General features: G+C 43.7%; 1 protein-coding gene across 2 annotated transcripts in view; it reads right to left on the reverse strand.

The window, feature by feature from the left end:
* ACAP2 (ArfGAP with coiled-coil, ankyrin repeat and PH domains 2) overlaps positions 1–13,951 on the reverse strand; it is a 136,145-nt gene that overhangs the window by 57,309 nt on the left and 64,885 nt on the right. Inside the window, exons 10-15 of one of the 2 annotated variants that reach the window (XM_077290366.1) lie at positions 12,737–12,849; positions 12,456–12,476; positions 4,691–4,742; positions 4,449–4,549; positions 2,803–2,908; positions 2,489–2,691 (exon numbers count right to left, since the gene is read on the reverse strand). In XM_077290366.1, the coding sequence (XP_077146481.1) occupies positions 2,489–2,691; positions 2,803–2,908; positions 4,449–4,549; positions 4,691–4,742; positions 12,456–12,476; positions 12,737–12,849 (596 nt within the window). The remainder of the gene's footprint in view (positions 1–2,488; positions 2,692–2,802; positions 2,909–4,448; positions 4,550–4,690; positions 4,743–12,455; positions 12,477–12,736; positions 12,850–13,951) is intronic. The other variant, XM_077290367.1, reaches the window with a different exon arrangement.

Genomic DNA, 13,951 nt, shown 5'->3' on the forward strand with positions numbered 1-13,951 from the left:
GCAGCACTGCCTCACTACTGAGCATGTACATAAAGTGCAGCACAAATTACCGTATTTTTCGGACTACAAGACGCACTTTTTTCCCCAAAAATGTAAGGGGAAACTGGGGGTGCGTCTTGTAGTCGGAATATACTTACAAATTATGCGACAGCGGCAGCGGCGGCGGTCCCGATGCAGCCTCCCTTCCCATGCTGGTGCAGCTGTGGCTGTGCTGCGGGCAGGGACTGTGCTGCGGGCAGGGGCTGTGCTGTGGGGCTGTGGCAGCGGCTCTCTGGGCTCAGTGGGGGCTCCGACGGCATTTCTTCAAAGCCCGGAGGCCCCCCGCTCATCCGGCATGTTGCGGTGGCCTCCGAGAACATAGGCGCCAGGAAAATCGCCGCCGGGCCGGCGCACGCTCAGATTCAAATCTCGTCAACGAGATCTCGGGGCGAGATCTCGGCAACAAGATCTGAATCTGAGCGTGCGCCAGCCCGGCGGCCATTTTCCTGGCGCCCATGTTCTCGGAGGCCACCGCAACATGCCGGATGAGCGGGGGGCCTCCGGGCTTTGAAGAAATGCCGTCGGAGCCCCCACTGAGCCCAGAGAGCCGCTGCCACAGCCCCGTAGCACAGCCTGTGCCCCAGAGCCCAGCCACTGCCCGCAGTACAGCTTGTGCCCCAGAGCCCAGCCACTGCCCGTAGCACAGCTTGTGCCCCAGAGCCCAGCCACTGCCCGTAGCCCAGCCTGTGCCCCAGAGCCCAGCCACTGCCCGCAGCACAGCTTGTGCCCCAGAGCCCAGCCTGTGCCCCGGAGCCCAGCCACTGTTCTGGAGCGGAGCACAGCCCCTGCCCCGGAGCACAGAGCCTCCACCCCTGCCCAAGCACAGAGCACCAGCCTGGGATGGGATTTCCTGGAGGCCAACGCACCAGCGTGGACCACCGAAAGGCCCCTGTGACCACTTCTCCACCTGTGGCGATCCCTTCACTGGTAAGCTGAATTCGGACTGTAAGACGTACCCCCATTTGAAACATTTTTTTTTTCCCTTATTTTTATTCTGAAAATTTGGGGTGCGTCTTATCGTCCGGTGCGTCTTATAGTCCGAAAAATATGGTAATCTCACCGCACATTCTAAACTTTACCCAATCTATTATATATTTTAGTCAGTCCATTTTATACCAACTCCACAACTCCGACTCCACAGTCCTGTAATCATAACCTTCAGATTTCTGTAGACAGAAGTGTAAGGACTTGTTTTTTTTGCAGGACCACTTGTAGTTTTTATTGGTAAATACTAATTTATAATTATTTTTAACCCTGTTATTGGAAAGTGCTCTGAACAGAGAACGCCAAGTCATCTGGGTAATTTCGCTAGGCATCTCTGGGAACGGAAGCTGGCCACAGCATCGCGCGCATCAGTGGACATGGGAAGGTTAGAATAGCACAATTTTTTATTTTTTTTTAATTATTTTTAACATATCTTTTTACTATTGATGCTGCATAGGCAGCATCAATAGTAAAAAGTTAGTCCGGGATGGGGCGACACACTGGGGCTGACTGGAGGGGAGTAAGGAGGGGGCACTGACTTGAGGAGAGTAGGGAGGGGCCAATTCGCGGCCGGACTAAGCCGAGACCAATCAGCGACGCGGGATTTCCGTTACAGACAAACAGACAGAAAAACAGACGGAAGTACCCCTTAGACGATTATATAGATAGATAATAGTAGCAGCACCAACATAGTCATTAAATGAAAATCCAAAACCTCAACCAGGTCGATTATAGATAATATCCAAAAACGGTAGCACTCCTCCAAATTAAAAAAAAATAATATGCTTTTATCATTGCTTATCCATCGTTTCAGCTCCTCCTGTAACTGCCAGAGAAAGGTTCCATGAAGACAAAAAATGTTGATGTTGGATACGCACTAATAAAAGCACCTAATTATTTCACTTATTGGAGGAGTGCTGCCGTTGTTTTTGGATGTTTTAATATATTATACATATGGGTCCAGGTCCCAATATCCCCACAGATTAGTCAAAACACAGCTCTGAACACAACCCTTCCAATTAAATGAAAAAAAAAACATCTGCAATGAAAAATTGTTTTTTTATATGGAAATTATTAAAATTAGAGAGAGTCATCAATGGATGATACCTTTTAATGACTAACTGAAAAGATGGTAACAAATCGCAAGCTTTCGAGACTACCAGGCATAGAATAGTTTCAATACCTGATGAAGGAACCTGCGTGGTCTCAAAGATGTTACCATCTTTTCAGTTAGCCATTAAATCAACCACGGATAAGTCTTTAATTTTAATATTTTTCTATCTACAGGCTGACACTGTACAAAGATATATTTTTTCGGTGTTTATATGGTTATTCAACACGTAATAATTTTGCACTCTAAAATATTTTAGAAAAATGACAGATCAGCTATGAACAGTCCAATGTTATTTATTCGCATGAAATCAACAACCAAGTTAGAGATGTGGGGGCAGTAACAACTGCCTACCTGTGAATTCCTGAGCATTCGATGCATAACGTGATGCCAAGATTAATACTGGCCCAGCGAGGATCGGGTAAGCCACAGTCACAGCACTTTGTATTACCAGGGATACATTGCACTCGCTGCAGAGCACTCTCCCCTTTAACCAGCTTCTCTTTTGCTTCGGACACTGGGCTAGTGGTTGACAAGGTAGGTTTCTTGTCCATTTTCTAAACCAAAAAAAAGTAAAACACTGAATTCAAGAAAGAAAATCTAACTGAATAAGTTCTAAAGGCCTATACATATATGTGCATATCCAGAACACACAAATATCAACGGACCTCTGCTTCTTCCCCTTTCTCCCGGTAAGCTGTAGCAATACTGGTCTGAACAGCTTTGATCCATGCTTGGCGCAGCTTTTCAGAATCGGCCTGCAGAATACAGCTCCTGTAATCCAGGATAAAGCACAAGTAAATTATATTCTGTTCTACACATTATTTTTGAATAATTTAATTACTACATTTTGACTTCTCAACAATGCACAGTAGACAAGCACTAAGGAAAAAAACAACAACTTTGTTTAAGAGCACGACCAAAGATGAATGCATGGTAGGGCGACACTATTGAAAGTGAGAATGTTAGGACAGGTGTAAGGGAGCATGTGCAGAAGAAAGCTCTACTGTTGTGACCTTGAGATAATCTATACCATGTATCGTCACTCAAAAAGACAGGGTGGAAAGCAGTGTGAGCCGCATCTTTTTACCTCAAAAAACCCTGGCATCTCAAGTATTAGATCAGATAGATGGGGTGGACAGCAGTGCAAGCAGTCTCTTCTTACCTCAGCATTGCTGGTATCTCAGTATTAGATCAGAAAGACGGGGTGGACATCCATGGGAGAGGCCCCAGGTATTTCCAGTATTAAATCAGAGAGCCATGGTGGACAGCAGCTCTGTGGTCAGCCTACTCTTACTTCAGAACCCCTGATATCTCCAGTATTCGATCAGACAGATGGGGTGATCAGTAGTGTGAGAAGCCTCTTCTTACCTCATCACCATGGTGTTTCATATTAGATCAGGAAGACAGGGTGGGCAGCTGTGTGAGCAGCCTCTTCTTACCTCAGCACTGCTGGTATCTCAGTATTAGATCAGGAAGACAGGGTGGACAGCTGTGTGATCAGCCTCTTCTTACTTCAGAACTGCTGGTATCTCAGTATTAGATCAGAAAGACGGGGTGGACATCCATCGGAGAGGCCCCAGGTATTTCCAGTATTAAATCAGAGAGCCATGTTGGACAGCAGCTCTGTGGTCAGCCTACTCTTACTTCAGAACCCCTGATATCTCCAGTATTCGATCAGACAGATGGGGTGATCAGTAGTGTGAGAAGCCTCTTCTTACCTCATCACCATGGTGTTTCATTTTAGATCAGAAAGACGGGGTGGACAGCTGTGTGAGCAGCCTCTTCTTACCTCAGCATTGCTGGTATTTCAGTATCAGATTAATGACAGTGTAAATAGCAGTGTGAGAAATTTCTTCTTACCTCAGCTCCCCTGGTATCTTCAGTGTTACAGAATATCAAGAGTATACATTGGGAAAACAACTTCCTACACATGAAGGGAGGGAAGGGGAGGATCTTCTATTGCACATGCACCTGCCTCGCCCCGTCATGCACCAGCTCTGCGCACATTTGCCATAGCTGAGAGAACCTGGTGTGAAAACGCTAAAAGTTGCAAAAATTTTGCGCAAATCTGAGTTGCACCAAAATTTTTTGACTTTTCAAAGCAATATACACCAGAATTCTGCTGAATCTGCTCTGATAAACCGTGGCCAAAATTTATTATAACATTTCTTATGTTTATGTGGACTATTAATTTATTAAAACAGCAGTAACTCTTTAAATAAAAGTTACATCTCCCAGAAGCCTTCGAGGTCTCCAAATTCTCAGGGTTCTGCAGTGAGTGTTTGTAAATCCTCATATACAGAACACTTACTTAGTAGGAGAAACCACCTCAAAGCAGAAGCGTCTCTCAATATCTTCACAGTGTTTCACTGTGCACAGACGCAGGTCCTCTACAACAACCGTGGGATTATCCTGTGGAGAAAGAGGAAAAACATGGAGCTAGGCCTGAGAATGTAGCGCTAATGTAAATTAATGTGGAGAAAATCCATAGGAGCAGAGTACAGTATTGCTCTAAGTAGGCTTTTTAAAACTACAACATTAATTATCGCTCACCTTAAATTTCTTCTGATATACAAGTTGATTATTCTGTATTGAAAACCAGCGCCTGCACATATGGAAGTGGGGAAAAAAAAAAAAAAAAAAACTGTGAATGAGCCGCGTTATACATTCATAAGAAGTACTACAGGAACGTTAATACAAACAATTAGTAGAACATGATCGGACACTGTTAACCACCAACCAGACAATAGCAGAGTAGCTTAGAATCAGAAGTTGTCTGACCAACCACTTAATAAAAATAAGAAAAGCCACTAGACTGAGCAATTAGTCCTCTACCAATGTGTTTCAGCCGCTGCCACCAGTCTTTGTTGACAGGCTGAAGAAGGGACGTCACGACTACACTATATGTGACCGCTGCAGCCAATGGGATCATGTTGATGCACCGCTGAGCCCAGTGATTAGCTGCAGTGCTCACATGTGGCGTAGTCATGATACCACAACTTCAGCTCATCAAGAAACACAGCAGGAGCAGCAAGGGGGGAGCACAGCAAATGCTAATTTATACCTCCCCACGCCAAAAGAAGAAGATCATTTAATCACAAGATAACCCTTGAATCTTACACTATAGAGCTGACGGGGACATTTAGGGTAAGGTCACAGGGTGTTTTTGCTGCATTTTTTTTTCTGTTTTCTGCAGCAAAACCTGATCATCTTGGCAGGAAAGAAGATGTGCCAAAAACGCAGGTTTAGGTGCGTTTTTTGGTGCATTTTTTGTCGCGTTTTTGGTGTGTTTTTTTCATGCGTGTTTTTTGCTCTTTGTGCATGCCAAAAGTTGAGTGCCCCCAGAGGGGAAAAAAAAACAACTTCCTGTAGATAGATAGAATAGATAGATTGATAGAATAGATCGATACATTACCTGCGGTAACCTCTTCCATGGCATTTTCCCACGGTGCAGGGGTCACCTCAGGTCAGGCTGTGAGGGAGCGCAGGCTCGGTGACGTCACCGCTAGTTACTGAGCCTGCGCCCGCTCCGTCTCATTCATTCCCCAGTAGTTCACAGTCTGGAGCAGTCACATTAGCAGCTCTTCTGGTTGTAAGCTTTATCTCCCCCAGATACTGCGCAGGACACTCGTTATATTGCACTGTTTTGTCTGGCTGGTTATCAAAAATAAGGGGGAACTCACGCAGTTTTTTTTTTTAAATTATTTATTTATAGCGCAGGAGCAGCAGAAGAAAACTCTCATCCGCCTCTCCTGCTCTCGCTGTTATTAGCAGTAGCACAGGTGTCGGATGATGGGAGCAGTAGTCCCACATCAGCAGACACCAGTGATCGGAGGTAAACTTTCTACCTCCGGTCACAGCTGAGTGCTCCCTCTGTCTTTTGACAGCGTGGGAACCGCGGCTCTCTGACCGGCCGGGAGGATTTCCCCGCCGATCAGAAGTGGTGTTTGCCGCTCTGTCATGCATATGTCAGCGTGTCAAACACTGTATTGTTGGACCCCCCATTCAAGTGAATGGGGATCAGGAACGCTCTGCTGGATGACAGGCTGTATGGATGCACCATGCAGCCTGCCATCTAGATGTAGCAGAGCCGAGTGTGGGGTCACATCCTGCTGTCCTTGACTTTTCTGCAGCAAATATGCTGCAAGAAAAGTCAACCTTGCGTATTTGCAGAGTTTTTTCACCATTCATTCACGTCAGTGGGTGGAAAACGCTGAAAGAAGGGACATGCTCTATGTCCAAAAAACTCAGAAAAGCACAAAATACTGATCACAGAAAAAAAACTGTGTGCGCGCATGAGATTTCTGAAATCTCATAGGCTTTGCTGGTACTGTAATAATCATAATCTTTATATAGGGCTAACATATTCTGCAGCGCTTTACAGACATTATCATCACTGTCCCCGATGAGGCTCACAATCTAAATTCCCTATCAGTATGTCTTTGGAATGTGGGAAGAAACCGGAGAACCCGGAGGAAACCCACGCAAACACGGAGAGAACATACAAACTCTTTGCAGATGTTGTCCTTGGTGGGATTTGAACCCAGGACCCCAGCACTGCAAGGATGCAGTGCTAACCACTGAGCCACCGTGCCGCCCCTACTGCAAACAGCAGCTGAAAATTAGCATTAAAAAAAGCGGCAAAAACACCCTGTGTGAACTTACCCTTAATGTGGTTGTTATTGAGGAGAGATTAATCAAAATCTAAATCCATTCTGAAAAAAATGTATATCCAGCAGAGGATTACATGTTATGTTTGTTCTCAATAAGTATCTACTTTAGTGATATCTGGAGGGTAGATATGATTTGTTACAGATTGCGGATTTAAAGGGAACCTGTCACCATGAAAATGCAGTCTAATCTGCAGGCTCCATGTTATAGAGCTGAGAGCTCAGCGGATAGATATATAGCTTTGTGAGAAAAGAAATCAGTATAACCGGAGTTTTAATCATTAAAACCTCTGCTCTTTCTGGGATGCTTGGTCCTATCAGTGACTGACAGCTACCTCTGCATGCACACTTGTATAAGGAAAGCTGTCAGTCACCAATAGGACCGCCCACTTGACCCAAAACCTCTGGGACAGCAGAGAATCAAATTACACCAGTTAGGACTGATTATGCTCTGACCTGAGTGTGAGCCCAGTGTCATCCGATTCTCTTGCATGAGAGAATTGCATCAGAGGTACGGAGAAGATGGAGAACTAAATTTCTCCATCTTCTCCATTGTCTATGTTCGTGTAAATTAGACTGCACTCGGATGACATCCGAGTGCAATCCTATGTTTTACACGCACCCATCAACTTATATCGAATGCACTTGCAGCATGCTGGGCTGAGTGCTCTCCTATAAAACATTGGATAGCTCTTAGCCGAGTTATGCGCTTACATTGAATATTTTCTCACAAAAACTTCCATCAATCTACTCCACTCTTCTTGCTCTATGCACAAATAAAAGCCAGATATTGAAAATAATCCTTTTCTGATTTACTTTAGTTTTAAGATGGTAGATTTTGTCCTATGGATTTCGGGGGTAGTCATACTGCCTCAGCTTCTGTTCTGACCTACAAACATCAGTTTGGAGATTTGCTTTACAGCAACCACTAAGGAAACGTGTCTGGAGAGAACTCAATGACCATGGGGGTGTTCAGTGCATGCTCAGCTAACTGGGGATTAGAATTTAGCCGTCCCCATTTATTTATTGATTTATGTTGCTTATAAGGCAAACATATTCTGCAGCGTTGTACAGAGGGGGTCACACACCTGCCCCATTAACCTATTGTAATTGGTGCGTTATTTGCCTCCAGCTTTAGAATTAAGATCTAACCTTTAAAGGGGCTTTGTGAGGATTTCAATCCCCGCCTAACTATTTATATGTGCATGTAGCTCTTTCAAGCACAAGTGCAGCAATAATGATACATGGCCGGTCTGTTTCTCTGTTACGGAGAAATTGGGGTTTGGATAGATATGCAAATTAGGCTGCAGATCTGAAGCCCTCCGTCACACCAGCTCTATTCCCCTGCCAATGCAGAGTTCTCCTGCTTGACTGACATCCTCTATGCTGTATGTGAGTTCAGGCAAAGAAGCCAATCGTCAACCAGGAGGAAGCAGCGCTGGGCAAGTAATAGAGCTGGAGTGACAGAGGCTTCAGATCTACAGCCTCATTTGCATGCCAATTTCTCAGTAACAGAGGAATGGACTGACCATGTAAAGGTATTGCTGGACTTGTCTTTGAAATAACTACATGTATATATAAATAGTTTGGGGGTGAAATCCTGCTGACAGGTTCCCTTTAATATAACCCCGCTGTCACCCAACTGGGAGGGCCAACATGGAAAAATGAAAGCTTTTAGAATCCCTTCTTAGTGCCCTCTATAAATGGGAAATTAATAGCTATTAGGGCAATTGCAAAATGAGCAATCCAGTCGATTAAATCTCTCATTTTTTGTTTCGATATTTTGCTGGTGGTTAACTAGATCTTAGTTCAGCAGATGAGAAAGAATTTAAGACAAAATCTGGATCAATTTGGTTTGTGCAAAGTAAAAGCAGAAATGGAACCAACAATTCACCATTACACAATGTATGTAAATACAGAATAAGTAAAAGTAATACACGACAACGGACAAAATGTTTGTTATAAACAGAGACTCTGATTAGAAATGAGTAATTACAACATTTTGGCATTAGACCCAAAAGCACTAAAGGCGACAATCTGGCGGTTTTCCAATACTTGTCCATTGGAAGTAAAAAAGGAAATACTGAAGCAGAAGAGCGGAAATGGAAAGCATCAACATGCACGGAAAAGAGCAGGCTGCAAGGGAAAAAGTGACACAGGAGAAAAGAGGAAACCAAACTCCAGCACGCAAACACACCATGAAAATGCCGTACAATCTGCAGGCACTACATTACAGAGCAGATTGACACATAGATGTGTGAGAAAAGATTCAGTATAACCTGTGTTTTACTTCTTTAATTCCTTGCACTTTGACATTTTCAGTCCAGTGGGCGGTCCTTTCAGTGATAAGACCGCCCACTGGACCCAAAATCTCAGAACGTGCAGAAGATTAAATGATTAAAAGATAGATACAGAATCTGAATCTTTTCTCACAAAACTATACATCAATCTGCTCTGCCCCACCCCCTCCCCCACATCTCCACGGGTCGGCATTTTCCAGGTGACGGGTCCCCCTTAAAATACTTTGGAAACTGTATAAAGTAAAATAAAAAACATGTTTTATCATGTTTCTATGTGATATATATATTTGGATTGTTCCAGCAGACCAGGAAAATTAGAAAATTATGTATAGTTAACCAATGGCTGGTAATAACAGATCATAACATTTATAACAGTGCAAAATTTGTAATAAATGAACAAATGGATGCAATGTAATGCAAGATGTCAAGTAACTGCATATTAGTAACATAAAAGTTAAAGGGAATATGTCAGCATGCTTTTGCTATGTAACCTGAGAGCAGAATGATGTAGGCACAGAGACCCTGATTCCAGCGATGTATCACTTACTGGGTTGCTTGATGCAGTTTTGGTAAAATCGCCGTTTTCTCTACTGCAGATCTAGCAGTTCTCTGAATGCTGAGCTCCGTATAACCCCACCCACTAATGATTAGCCGCTTTTGTGTACAAAGTATATTGACGAGCACATTATCGCGGCACGTCACTTCTGGTTCCAGGAGTGCCTGTTCGCGGCGTGCGTTCCACTGTGGAAACCACACCTCTCCATCCATCTTAGTTGTTCCCCGCCGGGCGCACTACATGTCGCTTCCAGTGGAATGCACATATCTTTACAGATGAACGGTTTACATTTTTTATGGCCAAATTCATTTTTATTCATCTTTGATATATTATATCATGGTCCTATGCTTTTTCTACTTTGACAATTAATTATCTTATCATGCCACATCACCTGTCTCTAGGAACTATTAGCTTTGATTGGTCTGTGTGACACTGCTCAAAAAAATAAAGGGAACACTTAAACTACAGAATATAACTCCAGGTAAAACAAACTTCTGTGAAATCAAACTGTCCACCTAGGAAGCAACACTGTTTGACAATTAATTTCACATGCTGTTGTGCAAATGGAATAGACAACAGAAGGAAATTATTGGCAATTATCAAGACACCACCTATAAAGGAGTGGTTCTGCAGGTGGAGACCACAGACCACATCTCAGTACCAATGCTTTCTGGCTGATGTTTTGGTCACTTTTGAATGCTGGTTGTGCTTTCACACTCGTGGCAGCAGGAGACAGACTCTACAACCCACACAAGTGGCTTAGGTAGTGCAGCTCATCTAGGATGGCACATCAATGCGAGCTGTGGCAAGAAGGTTTGCTGTGTCTGTCAGCGTAGTGCCCAGAGGCTAGAGGTGCTACCAGGAGACAGGCCAGTACACCAGGAGATGTGGAGGGGGCCGTAGGAGGGCAACAACCCAGCAGCAGGACTGCTACCTCCACCTTTGTGCAAGGAGGAACAGGACAATGTCAGACCTCATGTGGCTGGAGTGTGTCAGCAGTTCCTGCAAGATGAAGGCACTGAAGCTATGGACAGGCCCGCCCTTTCCCCAGACCTGAATCCGATTAAGCACATCTGGGACATCATGTCTCGCTCCATCCACCAACGTCACGTTGTACCACAGACTGTCCAGGAGTTGGCAGATGCTTTAGTCCAGGTCTGGGAGGAGATCCCTCAGGACCATCCGCAGCCTCATCAGGAGCATGACCAGGCATTGTACAGTAGGGAGGTCATACAGGCACGTAGAGGCCACACACAATACTGAGCATCTTTTCCTTGTCATGAGGCATTTCCACTTAAGTTGGATCAGCCTGTAATTTGATTTTCCACTTTGATGTTGAGAATCATTCCAAATCCAGACCTCCGTGGGATATTCATTTTGATTTACATTGATAATTGTAATGTTTTATTGTTCTGAACACATTCCACTATGCAATGAATAAAATTTGCAACTGGAATATTTCTTTCAGAGATATCTAGGATGTGGTATTTTAGTGTTCCCTTTATTTTTTTGAGCAGTGTATATCCCCTATACACTTCCCCTTCATACCCCTTGAGAAAGCCACTGGGCGAAACTTACTTTGGAGTCACGGGTAACTGACTGCTGGTATACATTATTACCGTATATACTTGAGTATAAGCCGACCCGAGTATAAGCCAAGGCACCTAATTTTGCCACGGAAAACTGGGTAAGCTTATTGACTCGAGTATAAGCCAGGTATGCATTGTCCCCTCTCATCCCTGTCCTGGTATGTGTGGCTCCCCCGTCCTGTCCTGGTATGCGTGGCTACCCCTGTAGTATGCATGGCTCCCCCGTCCCATCTTGTATGCATGGCTCGGCTTCCCAGTCCTCATCTTATTTTTCTATGCACTTATAGACATGTTTGTCTATTAGATGTCTGCACTATTTATATAGGATTCCTATTTTGTCATTTGGTCAGTATTCCTATTTATGATGTCTTCCTGTGCTGTGATTTCTGCTCTTGCTCTTTGGTTTCCCCTATTTTATATACGTTTTTAACATCATGACTTTATAAAATTATATGTTTGATTTTATATTCTTTCTGGTGTATTCACTTTTTTGGGTAGGTCTATATTGATAGAATGCTGATGATCAGGCGGGGGCGGGGTTACACAGAGCAGTTGACTAGGAAACACAAGACAACTAGTCTAATAGTGATAATCAGTGTTTTATCAGTAGGAGATTATCAAAACTACACCAAGCAGCCCTGTAAGCAACATATTGCTGGAATCAGGGTCTCTGTCCTGCATCTTGCTGCTCTGAAATTAAATAGCATAAACATGCTGACAGTTTCCCGATGAAGTATTTGCTGCAAGCACAAGCAGAATAGGCAACCCTGTGGGGAAGACAACATGCAATGGAGACTATTTTACAAGAGCTTCCAAGAAAGGAATACTTAAGAAACTGGTTTGGAAGTTATTCATGCAATATTCTGTGGCAAATTATAATCAAGTGTCATTTTCGGAGCTGTACGTTGGTGTCTTTTGTGCTCAAGTCCATGAAATAGTGGTAAGAATTCTGCTAAATAGTGTAGAGGAATATCCAGAGGCACAACACCACACAAATATAGTACATAAGGTACCCAGTACACTTAATATTCACTCTGAGTCGCTAAATTTTAAAGGATAAAATAAGAATATTGGGCCGTAAATTATCAAATCTATTTTTCTAGCATGAGATCCATCCATTGCAGGTGGTCTAAGTACAGGGTTCACAGTGAAAGGTACGTGCCACATGGAACACATGGAGGGGGAGAAGAGGCTGGTTGATACCTGGTGTGGTCGGGCTTTTTCCTGTCATGTGAAAAAATGGGGCAGGATTAAAACATACTAAAAAGGAGGAGAAGGTGTGAAATGCAAAATAAGAGCAGCAGCATGACATGAAATCAGAAATCAAAGATTGCAGCTAAAGCCATCAAAAATAAAACGCTCTCCGCTGATGCCGGCTTGCAGCCCGTGTCTGAACGGTACCTACAAAGTCTTTCCTCAGTTGGCGATTCATCAGCATGAAAAGACCACCCATGGTGGCCTGCACCTTGTGCTCATGTTATTACCTGTTCCAGGTTTTGAAAGCGTTGCTGGCTCGTTTAAACAGGTATCCCTCCATAACTATGCCATTTTCTGCATCAACATTGCATTCCAAATTGGAGTCATCAGCAGATAATCCCTGAGAGAAGGCAGAACAGTGAGGACATGGAGTACACTATGTGGCGCCACACAGCATATGTGGAGCAAATGGAGGCATTGACGGAAAATGTTCAACGACTTACTACATCAGGATAACAACTTACGTGGAAGAAATTTTTTTTTTTATTAGTTGTATGTTGTATTATGGGCAACATCAATTTTTACGACCTACCATTTCCACTCGAAGCTTGTGAACAATCACTATGGGGTGTGACAGTCACTGGTAAAGTACTGGAGGGGAAATACATGTCACTACACTTAATGGCGTAAGCGAAATAAAGCCAGAGTATTTTCCTCCAGCGTACTAAAGTGAGGCTTATGTTGCATACATGGGCTTGTTTTATGTGGACATTAGAGCGGGTGGGAGAATTTCCATCTTATCTCCACCTGCAGAGACGGCACCACCGTGTGCTGACAGGACCTGTGTGATGTCACAATCATGTGATCAGTCACATGGGTGAGGAGTCACATGGTCTGAGCTTAAATACCTGGGCTCCAGAGTCAGTCTGGGTGTGTTGAGTGTCTGGAGAGAAGGGACTCCAGGAAAGTGTTTGTGCACATGGGATTTTTGTTAAAGAACAAAGCTAACCCTGAGTGGGCTGAGCCCCACTAACGCAAGGACTGCACCTAGTGCTAACATTTTGTTTTGCTGATTTGCCCAGAGGGCCGTGTTTATTTTGTGCTTAACCCTTAGTTTATGCCGTACTTAATAAACCAATAGCATCTTTCAAGCAGCAGTGTTCCCGTGTCTACCTAAGCAGCAGAGTGAGCCGATCTACCACAGGGGAGGGGAATTTATCATCCCCACTATGCCCAAAAACATTTCAAAAAGTAACAAAACTTGTAAGTGGTATTTTGAGACTTCTTGCTTTTTAACACTGGCCCAAAACTTTTTCTAAAACTGAGTGGTGCTTAGAAGAAAAAAAAGGGTGTGTAGCTTAAAGAAAACTTGATTGTATTGCGGCGGAAATCCACCTCAGGCTTTATTTTCTGGCTTAAAAGAGCTGTCCACTTTTGGGGACTTTTTTTTTTTTACTTAAATGTATCTAAATAGGGCTAAAAATTATATTTGCTGAAGACCC

Source organism: Ranitomeya variabilis, chromosome 2, assembly GCF_051348905.1.
Source record: "Ranitomeya variabilis isolate aRanVar5 chromosome 2, aRanVar5.hap1, whole genome shotgun sequence".
Lineage (NCBI taxonomy): Eukaryota > Metazoa > Chordata > Amphibia > Anura > Dendrobatidae > Ranitomeya > Ranitomeya variabilis.